We start from the raw sequence: 19,408 nt of genomic DNA, 5'->3' as shown, positions 1-19,408 counted from the left end.
TTTATCACAAAGAATTCAACATAATTACTTGAAATGATTCAAACTTTTCTCATTGGTAAATAAAGCGATGATCATTTGTCATGTATTTCTCTCATTGGGGCATTCAGAGAATCGACTCTTTAGTAAATTAAAGATTTCATATTTTTTATACATAAGGGATAAAAATCACAATAATCTATCGTCACTCTATCATTTTTACAATACAGCAAGCTAAACAATCTAAATGAAATATTTGTATCTTTCAACCATTTTCTTTTCTTCTTTTCTTTTCTTTTTTGCACACATTTCTGCATAAATACCTTAAGATGTACTCATATCACCATCCAGTTTAAATATTTTACTTCAAAATATAATAATAAACGAGATAATAAAAGTAGCAAGAAGTTAACGAACATGTAATGAAGAGTAAGAGGACAAATATCCAGCACAAGCATGGAGGAGCGGGTGGTAGGTTGATGAAGACATCAGCACTATCTGCAACAACAGTTAGATGTTTTATAAATTTGTTGTGTGCATATGGGCAATATCTGCCAAATACAGGACAAACGAGAAAACCTGTGAAAGAGCATGCTCAATAGAAGGATGCTTCCACTGCCCAAAGGACTCATCCACTCGATCTAGACTACTAACAGGAGGGCGCAGGGCTACATATAAAACTGAAGAGTTAAATCTATGTTGCATTAAGAAATAGCACTTGTTTATGCAGGAACATAGAGTATGTGAAACCTGGGAGCAATGCTTGTATAAGTGGCAACATCGACCAAAACTCAAAGTTACTCTCAGCCAACTTGCAGCAGACTGGAGGCTGTGCTATTGCCAGAGCACCACAACAAATGAGAAAACCAGAAAAAGTGAAAAAACTAAAGAGAGAAGAGAGAAAAAAAAAAAACTAAGCATATATCATAGACCAAGAACCAGAACATATCACATAGCAAGACAATAAATACAGAACCTTTTCCTTTTGGCAACAACATAAGAAAGATTACGTCGGCACTTACATGTAATGCACAAGCATAGAGAACATGGAAAAGGCCTTCTTCAACCGAAGCAATATCGAGCACGTTCACGATATCAACATTCCAATCCACATTAGGTACTTTAAATTCTTCTCCGAACAAGATTGAATAGTCAGCAGTATGTGCATGAAATGGCATTAGCATTAAAGGTACAGTTGTTTCGTCGAATTCCGCAGATGATGCTGAGTCACTATTGGGTGTAGGCTGCACTTGGGTAATAATCGGATCTATAATCTTTTGCAGAGCTAATGCAGCCTACATAGAAATTAAAAACAATAAAATAATAAAAAAGGCGATATTAATCTTGAATTTAAAAAAAATAAAGCAATACAATCATTGAAGGATAGATAAACATACTGATCGGCAAAGAACTCCTAGAGGTTTATCCTTGAATGCTCTTCTTAACAGTAAGATAGTAGCATCAGGACGAAATGCTATGGAACATGAACCAGGCTGAATAAACATTGATTGATTGCGTGATCTTCTAGACTGAACCTGAGAAAGAAGAAATTCACATTCCGGGTTTTATAGTCAACTAATCTGTGCAGACGCACTCTAGCTCGTTCACAAATAATAAACACTAGCAGTTGGAAAGGAGCACAACTACTCAATTGCGTATTCACAAGCAGCATCTAGAAAATGGATAATAATACAGTTTCGCTGAAAAACCTAGAAGAGAAGAGGTCAGCTTAAGTCTTCATGAAACCAGAATACACAGCCAGAAGAAAAAAAGAACCAAGATTTTGTCGCTGGAATGCCATGAAGAAAATTAAAGGTTAAGTTTTAACCATAAAACAAGCCTTATAATGTTTTACATGTAGTATTGAGACAACAAAAAAGAAGAGAAATATTATGCTAAGGAAATAAATTAGAATTAAATATCACAAACTTCTACAGCTTAGAAGTAAAAAGGAGGAAAGGAAAAATAAATAAATATTGCTGGACTAAATAAGCTTGCCGACCCCACGTAGTGGGATTAAAGCTTTGTTGCTGTTGTTGTTGTTGTTGGAATAAATAAGCTCCAACATAAAAGGAATGAAGAAAGAGGAAGAAAAACGTGTATTTAATCAGTATTCAATATGACAAGTTTCTCCAACTAAAAGTTACAACGATTAGTTCCAGAAGAAAGAATCAGGAGGTATATTTTGTTGAGAGGATAATTAAAAAGCATTGAATTTGCCAACCGTCTAGTGTCAAATCATATTGCAGATAAGGAACTGTCCAATTGGTTAAAAGACTACTACGAATAAAAGAAAAAATATACATACATAAACAACTACGGAAGTTTACACCATCCACACTACTATATTAAATGTATTATGATTTCCTATGTAACAATGAAAAAGATATTCAATATTTCCTGAAGGAAAGTCAAGCAGTAGGTTGCACTCCTACGAATTCTAGCAAGATGAGACAAGGTTATAGAACTCGCATACCTTCCAAAAAGGCACCAATACATCAGTTGTAACACTCAAAATTTGAGAAACTAGATAAAATTTTGCAATTTTTAAAATGAATTTCAAATTTTGCATCCATCAAAATTTAATCGAAACAAGTTAATAAAATTCTACAAGACAAATGGATCAATTTGATAGATAACACAATATAGAAATTTTGAATGGAATGGGAGAAATAAAATGTGGAAGTTATAAGTTTAATTAAACTATTTAAACCTTAGTTATATCACTAATCCCGCATATCTACTTAAGCCACCGACTCCTCCGCACTTTTCTCGGCATGTAACAAGTAGATTGGGTCGAACGACGAGGATTTTTTGGTAGGGTTAGGTTAAATTGCCTCCCAATCCTTCTCCCTATCTCGAATTTGCTCACCTGAAAAGATTTTCTCTTGGCACATGTAGCACAGACGCAATCCAGAGCGCGAACAGGGAGGGCGAGCGTCAGTTTGGGAGTCGCAGCCTACAACAAGGAGCCCAAGGAAGATTTTTGTGAGTTCAAATCCCTCTTTCACGCAATTCTAAATATTTATTTCCTTCCACGTGTTTTCATTTTGATGTATGTAACGAATTTGTGCATTTTTTTTTGTTTATGGTAGTTGTAGCGAGGACGAACTTGTATCGGAAGTGACAAACTCAATTTGTGCGCTTTTGTAAGGCCTTTTAGCATGAAATCAAAAGGTTGAGGGAGGATTAAGGGAATAGGAAGAAGAGGAAAGAAGAATAGGCAAGATAGGAGAAGGCCTTGTTATGCCGAGAAAGATAGGAGAAGGCCTTAAACCATTTGAGGTGAGATTTCGTAAATGATTTAAGTTTTAGGTTAAATAACGAAACGAGCTAAAATTCCATCAACTCCTACAATGCTTATGAATTCTAAATAATTTACATGAGAAGACGAGCTCAAGGCGAGCGTATGGAAACTCGTCACAGGATTGCTCCGTCAAGTTAAGTGAAATAATCATGTGCTAACTTTAGAAAAATAACTTTTTGTAGGTTTAATGTGATTACATGTTTGACATTATAGTATTTAAAATTTCCTACATATTGTAGATGAATACATGCGTTGTTGTATGAATATAAATTGATTGCCCTAATGATACATGTGATTTTATTATGATATGAATTTGATGAATTTGTTTATGAAATTATTGCATGAATATATTTATTTATTATGATTCATGCCCATGACATTCGAAATGCATGATAAATGTTTAACATAGGAATTATGTTTTAAGAAATATCAAAATATCACAAATGATGGTTATAAGTAGGCTATTACATGAATACTTGCAAGTACAAACGACAGAAATGTGGGGATTCCTAACTTCTAATATTCAAAAGATGATGAAACTCCAGGAACCGTTGGGAGCAGACGATGATAGAATGTAAAAACTATTGGTACTATAGGGATTATTGATAACTGCTATGTTAGGAGATAACATTTATCAATAGTTAATGTAGCTTCGAGCTAGATGACAACCCAATGATATGACATGACATAGAAATAGTTTAAGGCCTATACAATTACAAGTGACATTACAATCATTAGATTAAAGATTCTTATAAACATACTTATGACCACACAAGAATAACATACATGTTTTACATAACAGTCATGACTTTTTTTACTATCTATTTTTTATTTACGTGTTATATATGATTTTAGCATATTGTAACTTGTGTGTGGACATATACAATTACATACGAGCATGTCAATTATCTTTTTTTCATATATAAAATCGTATTTATTTGATTATTTCACTGAGCATGTTATAGCTCACTCTACGTTGTTGACTTACAGGAAGGAGTGAGAAGCATCCAGGTGAGTAGCCAGGTGTTGCTTGTGCAGATTTTGCATTTCATAGTTTTAGGAGCTTGTGCTCTTTTGGGTATGTATTTTATTTATGTTAAGATTTAGCAACTCCATACTTTCACGTTTCCAACTATATGAATATGAATAAATTATGAAATGGAATGTATAATGAATGTTTTACAGAGATTTTATTAGACTAAGTCATCACCCACTGAGTACTAATTATGCAAGTCAATACAAATGCTGATGAGAATTTAGTCTGATCGAATAGTCTGCTCTGTCGCACCTCAGCCGACCTTTACAGGGGGGATAGTTGGGGTATGACAAAAAATTGTATCAAAGCATAGTTATTGAATGAATGAAAAAATGATGGAAGCATTTTGGATTTAGAAGAATAAAATCAAATATGAACGAAGCTATATGTTAATTGATCTGGGTAGATAACTCATATGACTTAAGGTATCATACATGCACGATGCAAATATTATATGATAAATTGCATTTGAATATTAAATCATGTCAATAAAAATGAATATGCCTAAGGAAAATCATAAAATAATGAGAGTCAATCTCCTAGGCCAATTGCAGAACAAGAAGCACGAGCTAAAAATGTTTTGAACAGAAATGAAAATCAGAACATAACAAATGAGAAAACCAGAGCAAATGAATTTCAGCGGATTGCCCGGTTGACATCACAAGTGATTGACAAAATGAATACTATTGAAATACCTTTTATATAGAACCTAGATCTGAACATGAGGCAAAAGTTAATCGGCACTTGAAAATCTTTGAGACATTCAAAGCACATGCATTCAAGGGTAACAATGACACTACAGTTGTTGGAAATTCGCTAGTAAATATCGAAAAAAATTCTGGATGGTATGATTTGTCCAGAAAATATGAAAGTGGTACTCATCACTTTTATGCTGGAAGGCAAGACAAAAAGGTGCTGAAAAGCACAACATAGAGAAAGATTTAGCTAGCACCTCTTCAACAAATTCAGTGAGATGATTTTGTCAAATTCTTCAATGATTGGTTCATTTCGCCTTCAGCCACATTAGCACTACAAGATAAATTATTCAATATGACTCGAGGATCCGGATCAGTCATGTGATACAAGACAGAAACTATTTTGTTTTTCATATAGGCAGCTCACTATGTCAGTACCCAAGAGAATAAATGTCACAGATTTCTATGCGGCCTCAAAGATCGGTTGAGATTGGCTTGGCGACATTCAAAATAAGTGATTTCGCAATGCTCGTTGAAAGAGAGACAAACTGAAAATGAGCTGAACTTTTTTGGTCAGCGATTGCAACTCAAGGGAGCAAGAGAATAGATTTTGGCAAATTAGAAGGATTCTAAAGCAAGAAAATTAAATTAGAAGATAAGCATAAACAACCTCAGTTAGTTTGTGATAAGTGTAGATATAGAAATTTTGGACAGAGTATGATGGGTTTCGAAAAATGCTACAAATGTGAATAGTAAAGGCATCTTCAGATGAATTGTCCACGAGAAAAGAAAAGAGAGCTGACCGGGCAAATCAAGGATAGGGACAGCCAAGGAAATTTTGGGAAGACAGCAGTCCAACAAAACTCAGTTTTTGAGAAATCCTTCAACTCAAGCAGAGAGTGAAACTTCAGAGTGCAGAATTAAGCATTAAGTAAAATCCCAAGTATTTGCAATTACCCCCAAGAAGTTAAAGAATCTGAATAAAGTGATTAAAGGTATGTTTTTGTTTCAAGATCATTCTAGTATTGTTTTATTCGATTCAGGTGTGTCTCATTCTTTCATTTCTTATGAGATTGTTATCAGTTTGTATGTTGATATTATGTTTTTTGCTCCTTCATTGTGTTATTATGCCTTCGGAAAGTCGTTTATATACAAACAAAAAATATATTGTGCATGTTAAAATTCATGAAAAGAAATTACAAGTTGAATTGATTATCATTCTAATTCAAACTTTTAATGTCATATAGCGGATGGATTGGTAGGTAAAGCATTTTGCTCCAATTGAATGTTGTAAAAGGCGAGTGAAACTCAATTTGTTGGCTAAAAAGTCATTTTATATTTATGTGATTGAAATAAACAATTTTTTTTTATTAGTGTAGCTAAATTTTGGGAAGTATTTGCGAAGTGATGAACTAGTTTTTCTAGCCAAATTAGAAATATTGAACACAAATGTGCATGAATTGAAAAACAGTCTATTCCTTGCAGAATTTTCTAATGTATTTTATGAATAATTATCAGAGCTACCACCAGAACGAGAAGTGGAGTTTGGCATTGATGTGCAGTCAGAGACATCTGTAATTTTTAAATTTCCATATAGGTTGGGTCCAAAGGAATTGATAGTATTGAAATGTCAATTGCAGGAACTGATAGATAAGTAATTCATAAGATCATGTGATTCATCTTGGAGTGCTTCAATATTGTTTGTCAAGAAGAAAGACAAAACAATGCAGCTATGCATTTATTATAGAGAGCTCAATAAAAAGAGAATTAAGAACAAATATCCTTTTCTTAGAATCGATGATTTATTTGATCAATTAGAGGATGTTGTTGTATTTCTCGGATTGATCTGAAATCGTGATATCAGCAAGTCAGAGTTAAGGAGACAAATATAATTAAGATAACTTTTGGGACCAAGTATCATCATACATTATTAGTTATTTTTTTTTGCTTAACCAATGTTTCAATTGTATTTATGAATCCGATGAATCGAATCTTCAAGCTTTATGTGGATTAGTTTGCCATTATTTTCAATTATAATATTCTGATACATGCATAAACTGATAATCATGCCAAGCATCTGAAAATAGTATTGGAGCTGTTGAGGAAGATTTATTTATATGCAAACTTGACAAAATTTAAATTTGGCTGCAAAGTATGCATTCTTGGGGCATATTATCAGTGGCCAAGGAATCTCAATACATCCTCAGAAGATAAAAGCAATTGTGGAATAACCTACCAAGCATTTGAAAATAGTATTGGAGTTGTTGAGGGAGATTTGTTTATATGCAAACTTGACAAAATGTAAATTTGGCTGCTAAATTTGGCTGCAAAGTAGCTGCAAAGTATGCATTCTTGGGACATATTATCAGTGGCCAAGGAATCTCGATACATCCTCAGAAGATAAAAGCAATTGTGGAATAACCTGCTTCAAACACTATTATTAAGGTAAGCAGTTTTCTTGATTTGGCAATATATTATAGAAAATTTGTTACAATGTTAGCTACCCTGTTAAGTGGCAATATATTATAGAAAATTTGTTACAATGTTAGCTACCCTGTTAAGTACATAAGGGTTCCAAACTTACAGCGACGCGCCATTGCAAAGCTTGCGAAGTGTTCTAATGCAAAATAAAAAGGTAATAGTGTATGCATCTAGAAAGTTTAAGCCACATGAGAGGATTATCTGACGCAATATCTGGAGTTAGTTGTTGTTTACTCTCATGATTTAGCAACATTATTCATATGGTGTGACGTGAAATTTTCACTGATCATCAAAGTTTGAAGTATATTTTCACACAAAAAGAACTAAATTTCAGACAGCGAAGATGACTAGAGCTAATCAAAGAATATGATCTGAATATACAGTATTATCCTCGCCGAGTAAATGCAGTTGTCGGTGCTTGGATCTGTAAACCCACGGATAGTGCAAGCTGGATTATTACTTAGGAGCTAAAATTTATTAAGGAAATTAATGTCTTGCAAATGGAAATTAGAAGACTAGGAGTTAGTGGGTATTTACATTAGTTGATCGTGCAGCCAACGCTGATATAAAATCAAGGCCTCTCAAAAAATTAGCAGTGAATATCTTAAGCTCCTGGAGCAATGTCAATCAGAAAAAAGGTCAAACATGACAGTTGATGAATATAATATTATCAAAAACAAGCCGCAGTTATGGGTACCTGTTGATTTTAATTTGAGGCAAAAAATCATACATGAAAATCATCATTCAGAGTACATAATTTTTCTAAACAACACTAGAATGTACAAAAAATTGAAACTGATATTCTGGTGGTCAGGTGTGAAAAAAGAAATTACTCATATGTATCTTAATGTCAAGCTTGTCAGATTATATAGGTTGGGCATCAGAGACCCAAATGATTGCTATAAGCATTGCCTATACCTGAATGGAAAAATATGAATAAATTGATATAGATTTTGTTAAGGAATTTTCTCGATCCAAGTATTTTGGGAATTATTAACTGATTAACAAAGTCGGGTCATTTCTTGCCAATCTGATAGATAGATTAAGTTGAGAAGCTAGCCAGTTTATATGTAAAAGAAATTATCAGATTGTATGGTGTTCCAAAAATCATCATTTATGATAGAGATGAAAAATTGAAGTCCAAGTTACGGAAAGGCATTCAACAAGGTTTGAGGTACACAGTTGCATTTTAAAATAACATTTCATCCACAAACTAACGGACAATCAAAAAGAACAATTCTGGTTCTGGAAGATTTGTTGAGGCTTTGTGTTATCGACTTCAGAGGCAGTTGGGAAGATCTCAAATTTTCTTAAAATAATAGCTATCAAACTAATTTTTAAATGATTTTTTATGAAGCACTATATGGAAAGAAATGTAGAATTCCATTAAGTCGGTTAGTTGATAAAGCTACAAAGAAAATCAGGTTAATCATAACAGATAAAAAGTTGCTCAAACTCGACAGCAGTAATACTATGACCCAAAGCACAAGCAGTAGAATTCGAAAATGGTGATTTAGTATTTTTAAAAGTCAGGCCAATGAAATGTACAACTAGATTGGTCAGGGAAACAAGTTGAGTCCCAATTGCATTGGTCTTTTTGAAATTATAAAAAGGATCGGTCCTATTGCGTGCAATCCAGCGCTACCTGTTGATATATCAAATATTCATAATGTGTTTCATTTTTCCATGTTGAGGAAATGAGTTTCAAATACATACCAAAAGATTTCACATGAAGTCATTAAAGTACATAAACAAAACTAACTGATATTGAAAAGCCTGAAAGCATTTTAGAAACTTACGTTAAGAAATTGAAGAACAGACATTCTTTTTGTCAAGATAAAGAAGAAGTACATGCTTGAAAAGGAGGATAAAGGGGAAAAATAAGAAATTCAATAGAAATAGTCATTTCTGATCAAGTAAAATCAAAATTTTCGAGAATAAAATTTCTATAAGGATAGAAGAGTTGTAAGACCCAAAATTTGAGAAATTATGTGAAGTTTGACAATTTTAAAAATGTAACTCAAATTTTGCATCATCTGAAATTTAATCAAAGACATTTTATAAAATTCTGCATGACGAATCGATCAATTTGATATGTAATACTATAGAAATTTTGAATGGAATGAAAGAAATAAATTCAAAAGATTTAATTAAATTAACTAAACATTAATTATATCATTAATCTTGCATATCTAATGTGGCCACTGACTCCTTTGCATTTTTCTCGGCATGCAACAGGTAGATTCAATCGAACACCTTGGATTTTTTTTGTAGGTTTACATTAAATTGCCTCCCATTCCTTCTCCTTATCACGAATTCACTCACCTAGAAAGATTTTCACTAGCTCCTGTAGCACGGACGCGATCCAGAGTGCAAACAGGGAGAGCGAGCGATGGTCTGGATGTCGTAGCTTACAATAAGGGTCCTGAAGGGATTTCTATGAGTATGAATCATTTTTTCACGATATTTTAGACATTCATTTCCTTATGTTTCTATCATAACGTATGAGACACATCTATGTATTTTTTCATTTCTGATAGCTGTAGCAAAGATAACGGTAGCGGCGAACTAAGTTTTCAGGCTTCTGTAAGGGCTTTTAGCATGAAATCAGCAATGCTAATGGAGGATTAAAGGAATAGGAAGAAGAGGGAAAAATAATAGCAGAATAGGCAGCATTGGAGAAAGGCTGGTTATGCCGCGAAGCCCGTTTGAGGTAAGATTTTGTAAATGAGTTAAGTTTTGGTATAAATCACGAAATAAGCTAAAATTTCATTAACTCGTACGATTATGAATTCTAAATTATTTACATGAGACGGCGAGCTCAATGCAAGCATGACTTATCATATGATTGCTCCGTCAAGTTATGTGAAATGATCATGTGCTAACTTAAGAAAAATAACTCTATGTAGGTTTCATGAAGTTCCATGTTCGACACTGTAGAATTTAAAATTTCCTGCATATTGTGGATAAATATTTGAATGGACAGTATGAATGTAAATTGATTGTCATAACAATACATGTGATTTTATCAAGATATAAATATGATTAATATGCTTATGAAATCATTACTTGCACGTATTCATTTATTATGGTTCATGTATATGATAAATGAAATACATGATGAATGCAAATTACAGGAATCATGCTTTAAGAAATATCAAAAGTGATGTTATAGGTAGACAATTGCGTGAATACTTGCAAGTACAGATGATAGAGATGTGTGAACTCCCGACTTCCGGTTTTCAAAAGGTGAAGAAACTCTATGAATCATAGGAGCAGACGGTGATGGAAAGTAGAAAACCATTGATATCAAAAGGATTATTGATAACAGTTAAGTTAGGGGCAACATTTATCAAAAGCTAATGTAGCCTTCGAGATGGGTGACGATCAAATGACATGACATGAAAATAGATGAGGCATATATAATTACAAGTACATTACCATGATTAGATTAATGATTCTTATGAGCATGCCTACAACAACACATAAACGAATGACATACATATTTTATACAGCTGTCATGATTTCTTTCACTGCCTGCATTTCTTTTACATGTTTTATACGATTCTAATATTGTCACTTGTGTGTGGACATGTACAATTACTTACAAGCATGTACTTTATTTATTTTCCGTGTATAACTTTTATTTTAGTCTATTATTTCGTTGAGCTCGTTGTTGCTCACTCTACATTATTGACATACAATAAGGAGTAAAGTACACTGGGGCGAGTAGTCAGGCATGACTTTTACAGCTTTTGCATTTGATAGTTTTAAGAAATTGTGCAGTCCTTTGGGTATGTATTTTATTTATGTTTGATTTAGTAGCTATATATATATATATATTGATGATATGACTCATGTTTTCGAGTATATGAATATGAATGAATTATGATATGAAATGTATCATATATATTTTGCGGTGATTTTTTTTATAATATTTTTTTTGTTAATTTCAACACAATAATAAATTTTCTAAACCTTAAGCTAACTATCTATGATATTAAGCACTTATTTCTTGCTCAATTGAGTTAAGGATTTCTAATAAACTTTAATTTATCTCCTATTTGATGAAAAAATTAAAATAAATTTATTATTAAAGGACTTCATTTTGTATTTATTTAACTTGTGTAATTACTTTTAACATTTAAAATATTTATATAAAATATTACAAATAAATGTCCAAAGCATAAACATATCCAACATTTTCAAAATAGATTTGTTACGTAATTGCATCATATCATGCCCATATATATATATACATATATATATATATATATATATATATATTAAAAGCCTAAGAGCAAAATATATTAATACGGAAAAGATACATAAATGTTGTATGAGAAGACCTAAAAAAAAGCTCAACTCATACAATACATCACACACAAATTCAGGTAAAGAAAAGACACATAAAGATAAAAAACCAAAAAGCCATAAAAGGGCACAAAAGTGCTAGGAACGTCACACTTTAGTCTTCCTGCCTCTAGTTCTCGGAAGTGAGCCGGCAAACAAATTGGTAAGGTGAGTATCATTGCCCGTAGTAAGCAAAGTATTATCTATCAGATTCTTGAGTTCAAGTAGATCTTCATTCTTCTTCTTTCTTCTTGATGTGTAGACCTGTTATTCCTCATCCGATGATTGACTCATATGATTAGTAGATTATAAAGGTGGTCGGACAGGTGTAGTTCGTTGCACATCATGATCCACATTAGTCTGCTGATGAGGCGGTAGTGAAGCAGTAGAAGTATTTTCACCTGTATTATCGGTGATAGGTTCTAGGGCAGGTGGGGTCTGAAGAAACTCCCTCTCCCACCATCCTCAAAGGAGGTGTGGCGTTCAGAGAAGAAAGTAGCTCTGATAAATGAGGGAAAAAATCGCGTCAAAATAGCCGAAGCTAAAAAAGAGAAGACGTAGTAAGACGGGACGAGCGCAGAGAAGCCGCGGAAATCGCGAGTTGTGCACGCGATACGGAGTCACAGAACACGCGAGCGATACCCACGAGACTGGTCGCAGAGCCTGGAGCCCCGAGCCAGGAAAGCTCGCGAGACAGGAAGACGGGAGACGAGCCTCGTCTCAGAGTCGGAGAAGAAGCGGGGGAGACGAACGAAATCGAGCGCGAAGACGCCGGAGAGAAATCAGCGAAGTCGTAACTGTTGCTAGGGTTCGCCATCGGGCGAAACCCTAACAGAGCTGAGCGATATATATATATATATTGTTGAGTGCTTATGGGGTCAGTGGAGAGCAGCTCTACTAGGGTTTCACCTGATGGTAATTCCCAACGTTGAATCCTTCGACTTTCAATTCATCAATTTCGTCGTGCTCGACGATGAAGGTCTTCTCGTTCTTGACAATGAAGGGCTTCTCCTTTGGCTGTTTCACACATCGTCTCTCCTCCTGACATTTGCACCATCGTTTCGGCCCGACGACGAAGGGCTTCGGCTCCTCTGTTCTGTCGTCTTCGAGCTTCGTCGAGGCTCCGCCTTTTGCGAGTTGTGTTTTTTGCATTATTGTTGTCTGTCTTCATAGACCTCGTCGAGCTGCGGTTGTTCTGCGGCTTCGATTTCTGCAGTTTCGCCCCGACCAACTTCGACTCGACGTTTTTTGCCCTTTGCTCGACTTGGCAGGGCTTTTCTCTACTGTGATGGAGCTCTCTTCTTCTGCGATTGAACTTAGCAAAGTTTCATTTGCCCACGTTGTGGGTAATCCTCAGGTGGAGTCGGCAGTTATTTTCCGCTCAAGTTATAAGGAGTATAATGATGGTACAGGTAACTGCTCCTTTATTAAGAATGCAAGTAGTAAAAGTGGGAAAGCAATTTTTTTTTTCTCTGAGTTAGAAATTTCAACCCTGACAGAGAAATTCAAGTTCGCACTTATTGAAAAATTTTAATGGAGACACCCACCTATGGAAGTTATCAGGAAAAATTTTGACACTCTCAAACTAGCAGGAAAGTGAAAAATGGGGCTCATGGATGGGATACATGTGTTGATTCAATTAACCGTGGCTGAAGACTACACTCGGATTTTCTCAAAAAAATATCTTAACATTGCAGGCAAATCAAACAAGTTGTTCAAGTGGTCTCCTAATTTTGACCCCAATTATGAATCTCCTACTGTACCGTTATTATTTAATGTACCTAGTCGCAAGCTACATTTTTTTCATCATCAGGTTCTTTACTCTATTTGGGTCATACTTGGGGACCCTATGAAGCTAGATCTGCCTACTTTCAACCTAACCAGACCTTCTGTGACCAAAATACTTGTGGAAAGAGATTACTTTACCTGATGTTACTGAAGTCTGATTGGGCACAACTCACAATGAATATTGGCAACAAATCATCATGGAGCATAGACCTCCTTATTATTCGCATTGTAAGAAGTTTAGGCATACCCTTGATAAATGTCATAAGTTTCATTCTGATTTGAAATCTAAAAATTAGGTGAATAAGGATGGATCTAACCCCACTGCTCTGGACATATATGTTCCACCTGGAGAGAAAACTACCAAAGGACAGGATTTGGTTTTTGACTTAATTGCCCCTGTGGACCCCCCTGAAAATATTGTATCTGCGATTGATATGAAGTTGGATGGCTCTAAGCAACCTACACTTTCAAACCTTATTGAAAAGAGCACTAAAGGATCCCTACCTACACGGACTGATAATCAGGAGAACCTTACAGCTTCCCATCTTCAGGATGTATCATGTGTAGAGGCGATAACTCATATACCTCACATACATTAGAACCTATTGTGGGTACAACTGTTGGCAATCTTTATACTACAGCACTACCACCACATCCGAATGAGCAACAATCTTCAGATGAGGAATGACAGTTTTACACTTTCAGGAGGAAGAAGAAGAATGGAGATCTACTTGAGCTAAGGAATCTAATGGATGATACTTTAGTTACTTCCGACAATGGTACGCACCTCACCAATTTATTAGTTGGTTCCCTCTGATAACTAGAGGCAGAGATAGAACTAAATTGGGTCGTCCCGATTGATCTTATATGTACTATCTATTTTTGGGTTTTTCCTTTTTTTTGTGTTGTACCGTGCGTATATATATGAGAAAGCCCAAAGGCTAATATATTAGTAAGAAAGTAGGATACAAATAGATTGTGTTGAGGGTCCAAACATGACACCATGTCCACAAGATAACCACCACATTGAATGGTTCCAAAAAAAGAAAATACAACAAAATATATGAGAGACCTAATGAAAAAAAAACAAAAATTGTCAAAATACGGAGTATCATGTAGCTTGAGAGCGACCCAATTTTGCATTGCCTCTGCCTCTAGTTCTAGGGAAGGAGCCAGCTAATAAATAAATTGGTAAGATGAGATTGCTAGTAGTAATCAATGTATCATCCAATAAATTCCCGAGCTCGAGTCGGCCGAGCTCGAGTCGGCCTCCAGTCGGCCTCCATTCTTCTTCTTCCTGGAATAGACCTGTCATTCCTCATCCGAAAATTGTATCACATGATCAGTGGAATGGTCTACAGTGTGTCGGACATGTGTAGGTTGTTGAACATTATAAGCAACTACTTGTTGTACCAGCTAATCTTTTATCGGATCAAAGGAGAACTCTATGTGTCTTGGCATGTAAGTGGGTCTTCTTCAATAATAGTGAGTGGTATCAACACATTTGGATCTGTACCTATACTATGGTGTTCTTCATGTGGAACTGTGGTGTTAGAAAGAGGATCAGGTTGCACCTTCTCTGCAGAGATGGTAGGTGGCTGAACTTTAGCGATATTTGGCCTTAGATGAGGATACAAACGATAGCAAATAGTAGAACTGTTGTCGAACATACTGCAATAAGAGCAATAAGGAGGGTGTGGTTCTATTTAAACTTTTTGTCAATACCCGTTGTGAGTAGTGTCAATCCATAACTCATCTGAAGTTTGTTGAGTGATATCTCTCTCAACTAACACACAAGCCACACACAAGCCATCAAGCCATAGAGGGTCTGGTGACAGCAAGCATAGGACTATCAACCTTGAGAGGCTTACCGTAAGCAGTTGCTAAAGAGTATGGAATTTTCATATTGAACAAATGTAATTTTAACCCTGGAAACTTTATCCAAACATGAATGATAGGGGACTCCACTTTTGCATCAAAATCGACAGTCCACTTTAGAATTTTCATAAAACGGTTGTCGATCTTGATAACTTTTCGAGAAAGATGCGAGTGTAATCGGCATCGTGAGATAACTGAATCTGTATATGTCAACTGTTAAGTAAACCAATATTTCAACTGTCCAATATTTTCATAGCATCAAACTCTTTCCTAATAATCTCCAGTTTTGGGTGACCATAAAGAAATTTCCCCAATAGAGCAAAACGTCAAGAGGACGCGAGAGTACTAGTTTCAATCTCAATGAGAATAAGAGCAGGCTTCCCATTTTTTTTGTCAAGTTTTTTAATAAAAGTGTGATAACCACCACCTGTAAGGCAATGTGAAAAGATTGAGGAGCATTGCAGGACTTTTCAATATGAAAACCAGGCTCTGAACCTGAAAGAGGAGCACGAGTAGGAATAGGAAAGTCGCCAGTAACTACATTAGCATAGGAACGCATCGTCCTGCTGAATCCCGAAATCCCGTAGCAGTCGCTCTCCTACTGAGAGCCTGAAACTCGGTGTCTCCTGCTGAGAGTGTCGAGCGTCGGGACGAAGGGACGAAGCAGTTGGCGCATCCTACTGAGAGATTCGAGAAAAGTTAACATCGTGTCTTCTTGTTCGGCGTCATTCACAGTCTAATGTGGTGTGCCCTCACCCGCACACGAATCTTCTGCTTCGGCTTCCTCGCGTTACCGAGAGCAATGAGCGGACTACGTACGAGAGGGGGAGGCGGAGGCGTTGTTCACAGACGTTTCACGTGCGAAGCTTCTTGTTCCTGTTCGACGTCATTCATCGACTGTTGTGGTGTGCCCTCTCCCGCACCCGCATCTATCTTCTTCTTCGGCTTCCTCGCGTTACCGAGAGCAACGAGCGGGCTACGTTATATATATACATACATGCACATATATATATATATACATATATGTATATATATATACATATATGTATATATATATACATATATGTATATATATATACATATATGTATATATATATACATATATGTATATATATATTTGGGAAAAAGAGCATCGGAGGCTCTCTACGTGTTAAAATTAAAAAAAAGGTATAAAAGTTAGAGGGGAGGAGGATCCCCGTCTAAAACAGCCAAAAAATACTTTTAACACAGCCCTAGGGGTTCCTCCTCCCACATTACAACTTACGCAAAATGAAAACTCCATACTTACAAGTATACCCAAGCCAAAAAACAAAACTAAAAAATAGTATACCTGTGCCCGTGTAGTAGAAATAACAAGAAAAGAAACAAAAAAGAATCCAAGAAAAAAAGAGGCAGCAAGATACTCCTAATCCACTGGAAACACTCCAACAAACAACAGTGTAAACTGGGATGTCCATCGACTAAGCAGAGCAGCCAAACAGCACAAAACCAGCGTAAACCAAGAGATCAAGAGAGCCAGAGACAAAGCCAGAAAGGGGTGCAATATGAAACCTGCCAGCAAAATAAAGAAACCACAAGAGGGAGGGGTGCAAAACCAAATCACAGTAAAGATACAAGAGCGCCCAGTCGTAGAGCCGAGCAGCAAGTAGTTTCTAAAATCTAACATAAGGCAAATCCAGGTTATCCCCAGTAAGGAGACGTCTGAGGGGAGCAGGGGGAGATAAACCTACAGAGCATGCATCCCCTGCTTGCCTGGCTAACCAATCGGCAGGGGAGTTGCCCTCTCTATGGATGAAACTGCAACTCACTTTCATATGTCTTTCAGAAATTAAAGCAGAAATACGTTTAAGAATGCATATAATATCCCAAAGAGGAGAGATACTCAACAGTATATTATAGAGCATTTTCGAATCAATTTCCACCTCAATCGTATGAAAATTGAAAGCAATTGCCACCGTTAATGCAAGAAAAACCCTCCAGCATTCTGTGACTAAGAGGTTGTCAGTAGCAACAGAAAAAGTAAAATAGCACATACACTTATCCTCAGAATTTCTAAAAATGCCCCCAACTGCAGCAGATCCTCAGCAGATCAAGGGTTCCAACTGCCATCCACATTCACCTTAACCCATCCGAAAGATGGGGGAGCCACCTGATTAAACGGGGGGCCTTGAAGTTCGACACTCCCTGAGGGCCTTGGTGTAATAGGCCAACACATAAGAAGTTGTCATAGATGCTATAGGAGGGGGGGAATTATATTTGAAGTTGTTTCTCGCGGTCCAAATAAACCAAAGGACCAGCAAAGGAAGGTAAAACCCTCCCCCCTTATCATCAAAAGCCTTCCACTGCCACAAATAAATACTTAGGATGCCTATATGGATCCAATGGATACAAAAGTGTTAGCCCAATATATTCCAAACATTCAAAGAAAAAGCGCATTCAAAAAATGTGTATCGAATCTTCCTCCGAGACTTTGCACATAGGACATCTCGAAGCCAATTTAGGGCCTTTCAACTTTAGAATGTCATCAAGAGACAGTAAATAAGAGAAAAGTCGCCAGAGGAAAAAAGAGATAATGGGAGTTAAAAGTTTGTGCCAAATCCATTTTCCCCAAAACTAATCCCGGTGAGAGTGTAAAGTGCCATAGATTAACTTGCTGACCGATTGAGAAGTGGTCCTCTTCCACACGGGGAAATCCCTGCGGGAAGGGGTAATAGGTATAGTATTTATATGCTTAGCATTTTGCTCCCCCACAATAGAATACAGTTTGGTGAAATCCCATCTATCTTGAGAAAAGAAATAAGAAACAAGTTATTAGTATTGGGAGGATGAGAATATTCAGAGAGAGAAGGCAATCCCCAATTATCATTCCATAAAGAGATGTTACCGATGTTACCGTCACCAATGTCCCCATGAAATCACTAGCAATAGACCTAGCATTAACAACAGCTCTCCAGATCCGAGAATCACCAACCTTTCACAAAACCTGGGAAGGGTGAGAAAAATCACAGTATTTCTGATGCATAAAAGTGGCCCATAGAGATGAGCCCATTCTAAATTTAAACCAGAGTTTGCAAAGGCTTATTTCAACCGTGTGTTTCAAGGCTTTAAAGCCAAAACCGCCAGTCTTCTTAGGCTTACACAACCTTTGCCAAGAGCCTCAAATCTTCTTAGCACAATTCCCCACCCAAAGGAATTTATTGAAAAGTCACTCCATGACATTAATAGCACTTTTCTTCGGATTAAACACCTGCAAAGCATATAGAGGAAAACTCTGAAGCACCCTAGATAGCAATGTTATCTTGCCCCCAGTAGAAAAGAAAACATTTCTTCAATCGTTAATTTTACGCTTGATTTTGTCAATAACATCATCCATATGAATCTGTTTCCTCCTTCCCCTGATCAAATTAACCCTAAGGTAGGGAAAGAGGCATAGTGATAGCTTGTATAAGAAACCCCCCAATGAATAAGTTGTTGCTTAACCTGTTTGCCAAAATACATCTGGCATTTGTCACAATTAAAAACTAGTCCAGAACAATTCTGGAAATCATTTAAGGGCCTCATTAATTGTTTTAAGGCAAGTTTAGAGGCATTAGCAAAAATAATAACATCATCCGCGTAAGCAACGAGAGAAACCACCATTTTGGTTTTATGAGAAAACTTGTGTATGAGGGTAAATCAGTTGAAAATGAATGAGCATTCTAGATAAATAATCAAAGGCTAAAATGAAAATAATAGGGGAGAGAGGGTCCTCCGTTTAATGCCCCTGCAAGCAGTGAAGAAACCATAAGAATTATCATTAACCAGCACGGAGTAATTATTGTTAGCCAACCATCTTTTAATCAATATGCAAAAACTGGAATCGAAATCTCTGGCCTTCAATATGTATGTATATAT

The 19,408-nt window shown here is 36.0% G+C and overlaps 1 protein-coding gene across 6 annotated transcripts in view; it reads right to left on the bottom strand.

The window, feature by feature from the left end:
• The window catches only part of LOC110036913, a 116,523-nt gene that overhangs the window by 58,468 nt on the left and 38,647 nt on the right, over positions 1 to 19,408 (bottom strand). For 4 of the 6 annotated variants that reach the window (XM_020741466.1, XM_020741469.1, XM_020741470.1 and 1 more), the window contains 5 exons: positions 1,374 to 1,511; positions 999 to 1,271; positions 727 to 805; positions 556 to 644; positions 394 to 474 (listed from right to left, as the gene is read on the bottom strand). In XM_020741466.1, coding sequence (XP_020597125.1) covers positions 394 to 474; positions 556 to 644; positions 727 to 805; positions 999 to 1,271; positions 1,374 to 1,511 — 660 coding nt within the window. Of the gene's footprint in view, positions 1 to 393; positions 475 to 555; positions 645 to 726; positions 811 to 998; positions 1,272 to 1,373; positions 1,512 to 19,408 lie in introns of those variants that run through there. The other 2 variants (XM_020741467.1, XM_020741472.1) reach the window with 2 other exon arrangements.

Source organism: Phalaenopsis equestris, unplaced genomic scaffold, assembly GCF_001263595.1.
Source record: "Phalaenopsis equestris unplaced genomic scaffold, ASM126359v1 Scaffold212537, whole genome shotgun sequence".
Taxonomy (NCBI): Eukaryota; Viridiplantae; Streptophyta; class Magnoliopsida; order Asparagales; family Orchidaceae; genus Phalaenopsis; species Phalaenopsis equestris.
Note: the sequence above shows the minus strand (reverse complement) of the source record. Positions and strands in the feature narration are given on the sequence as shown.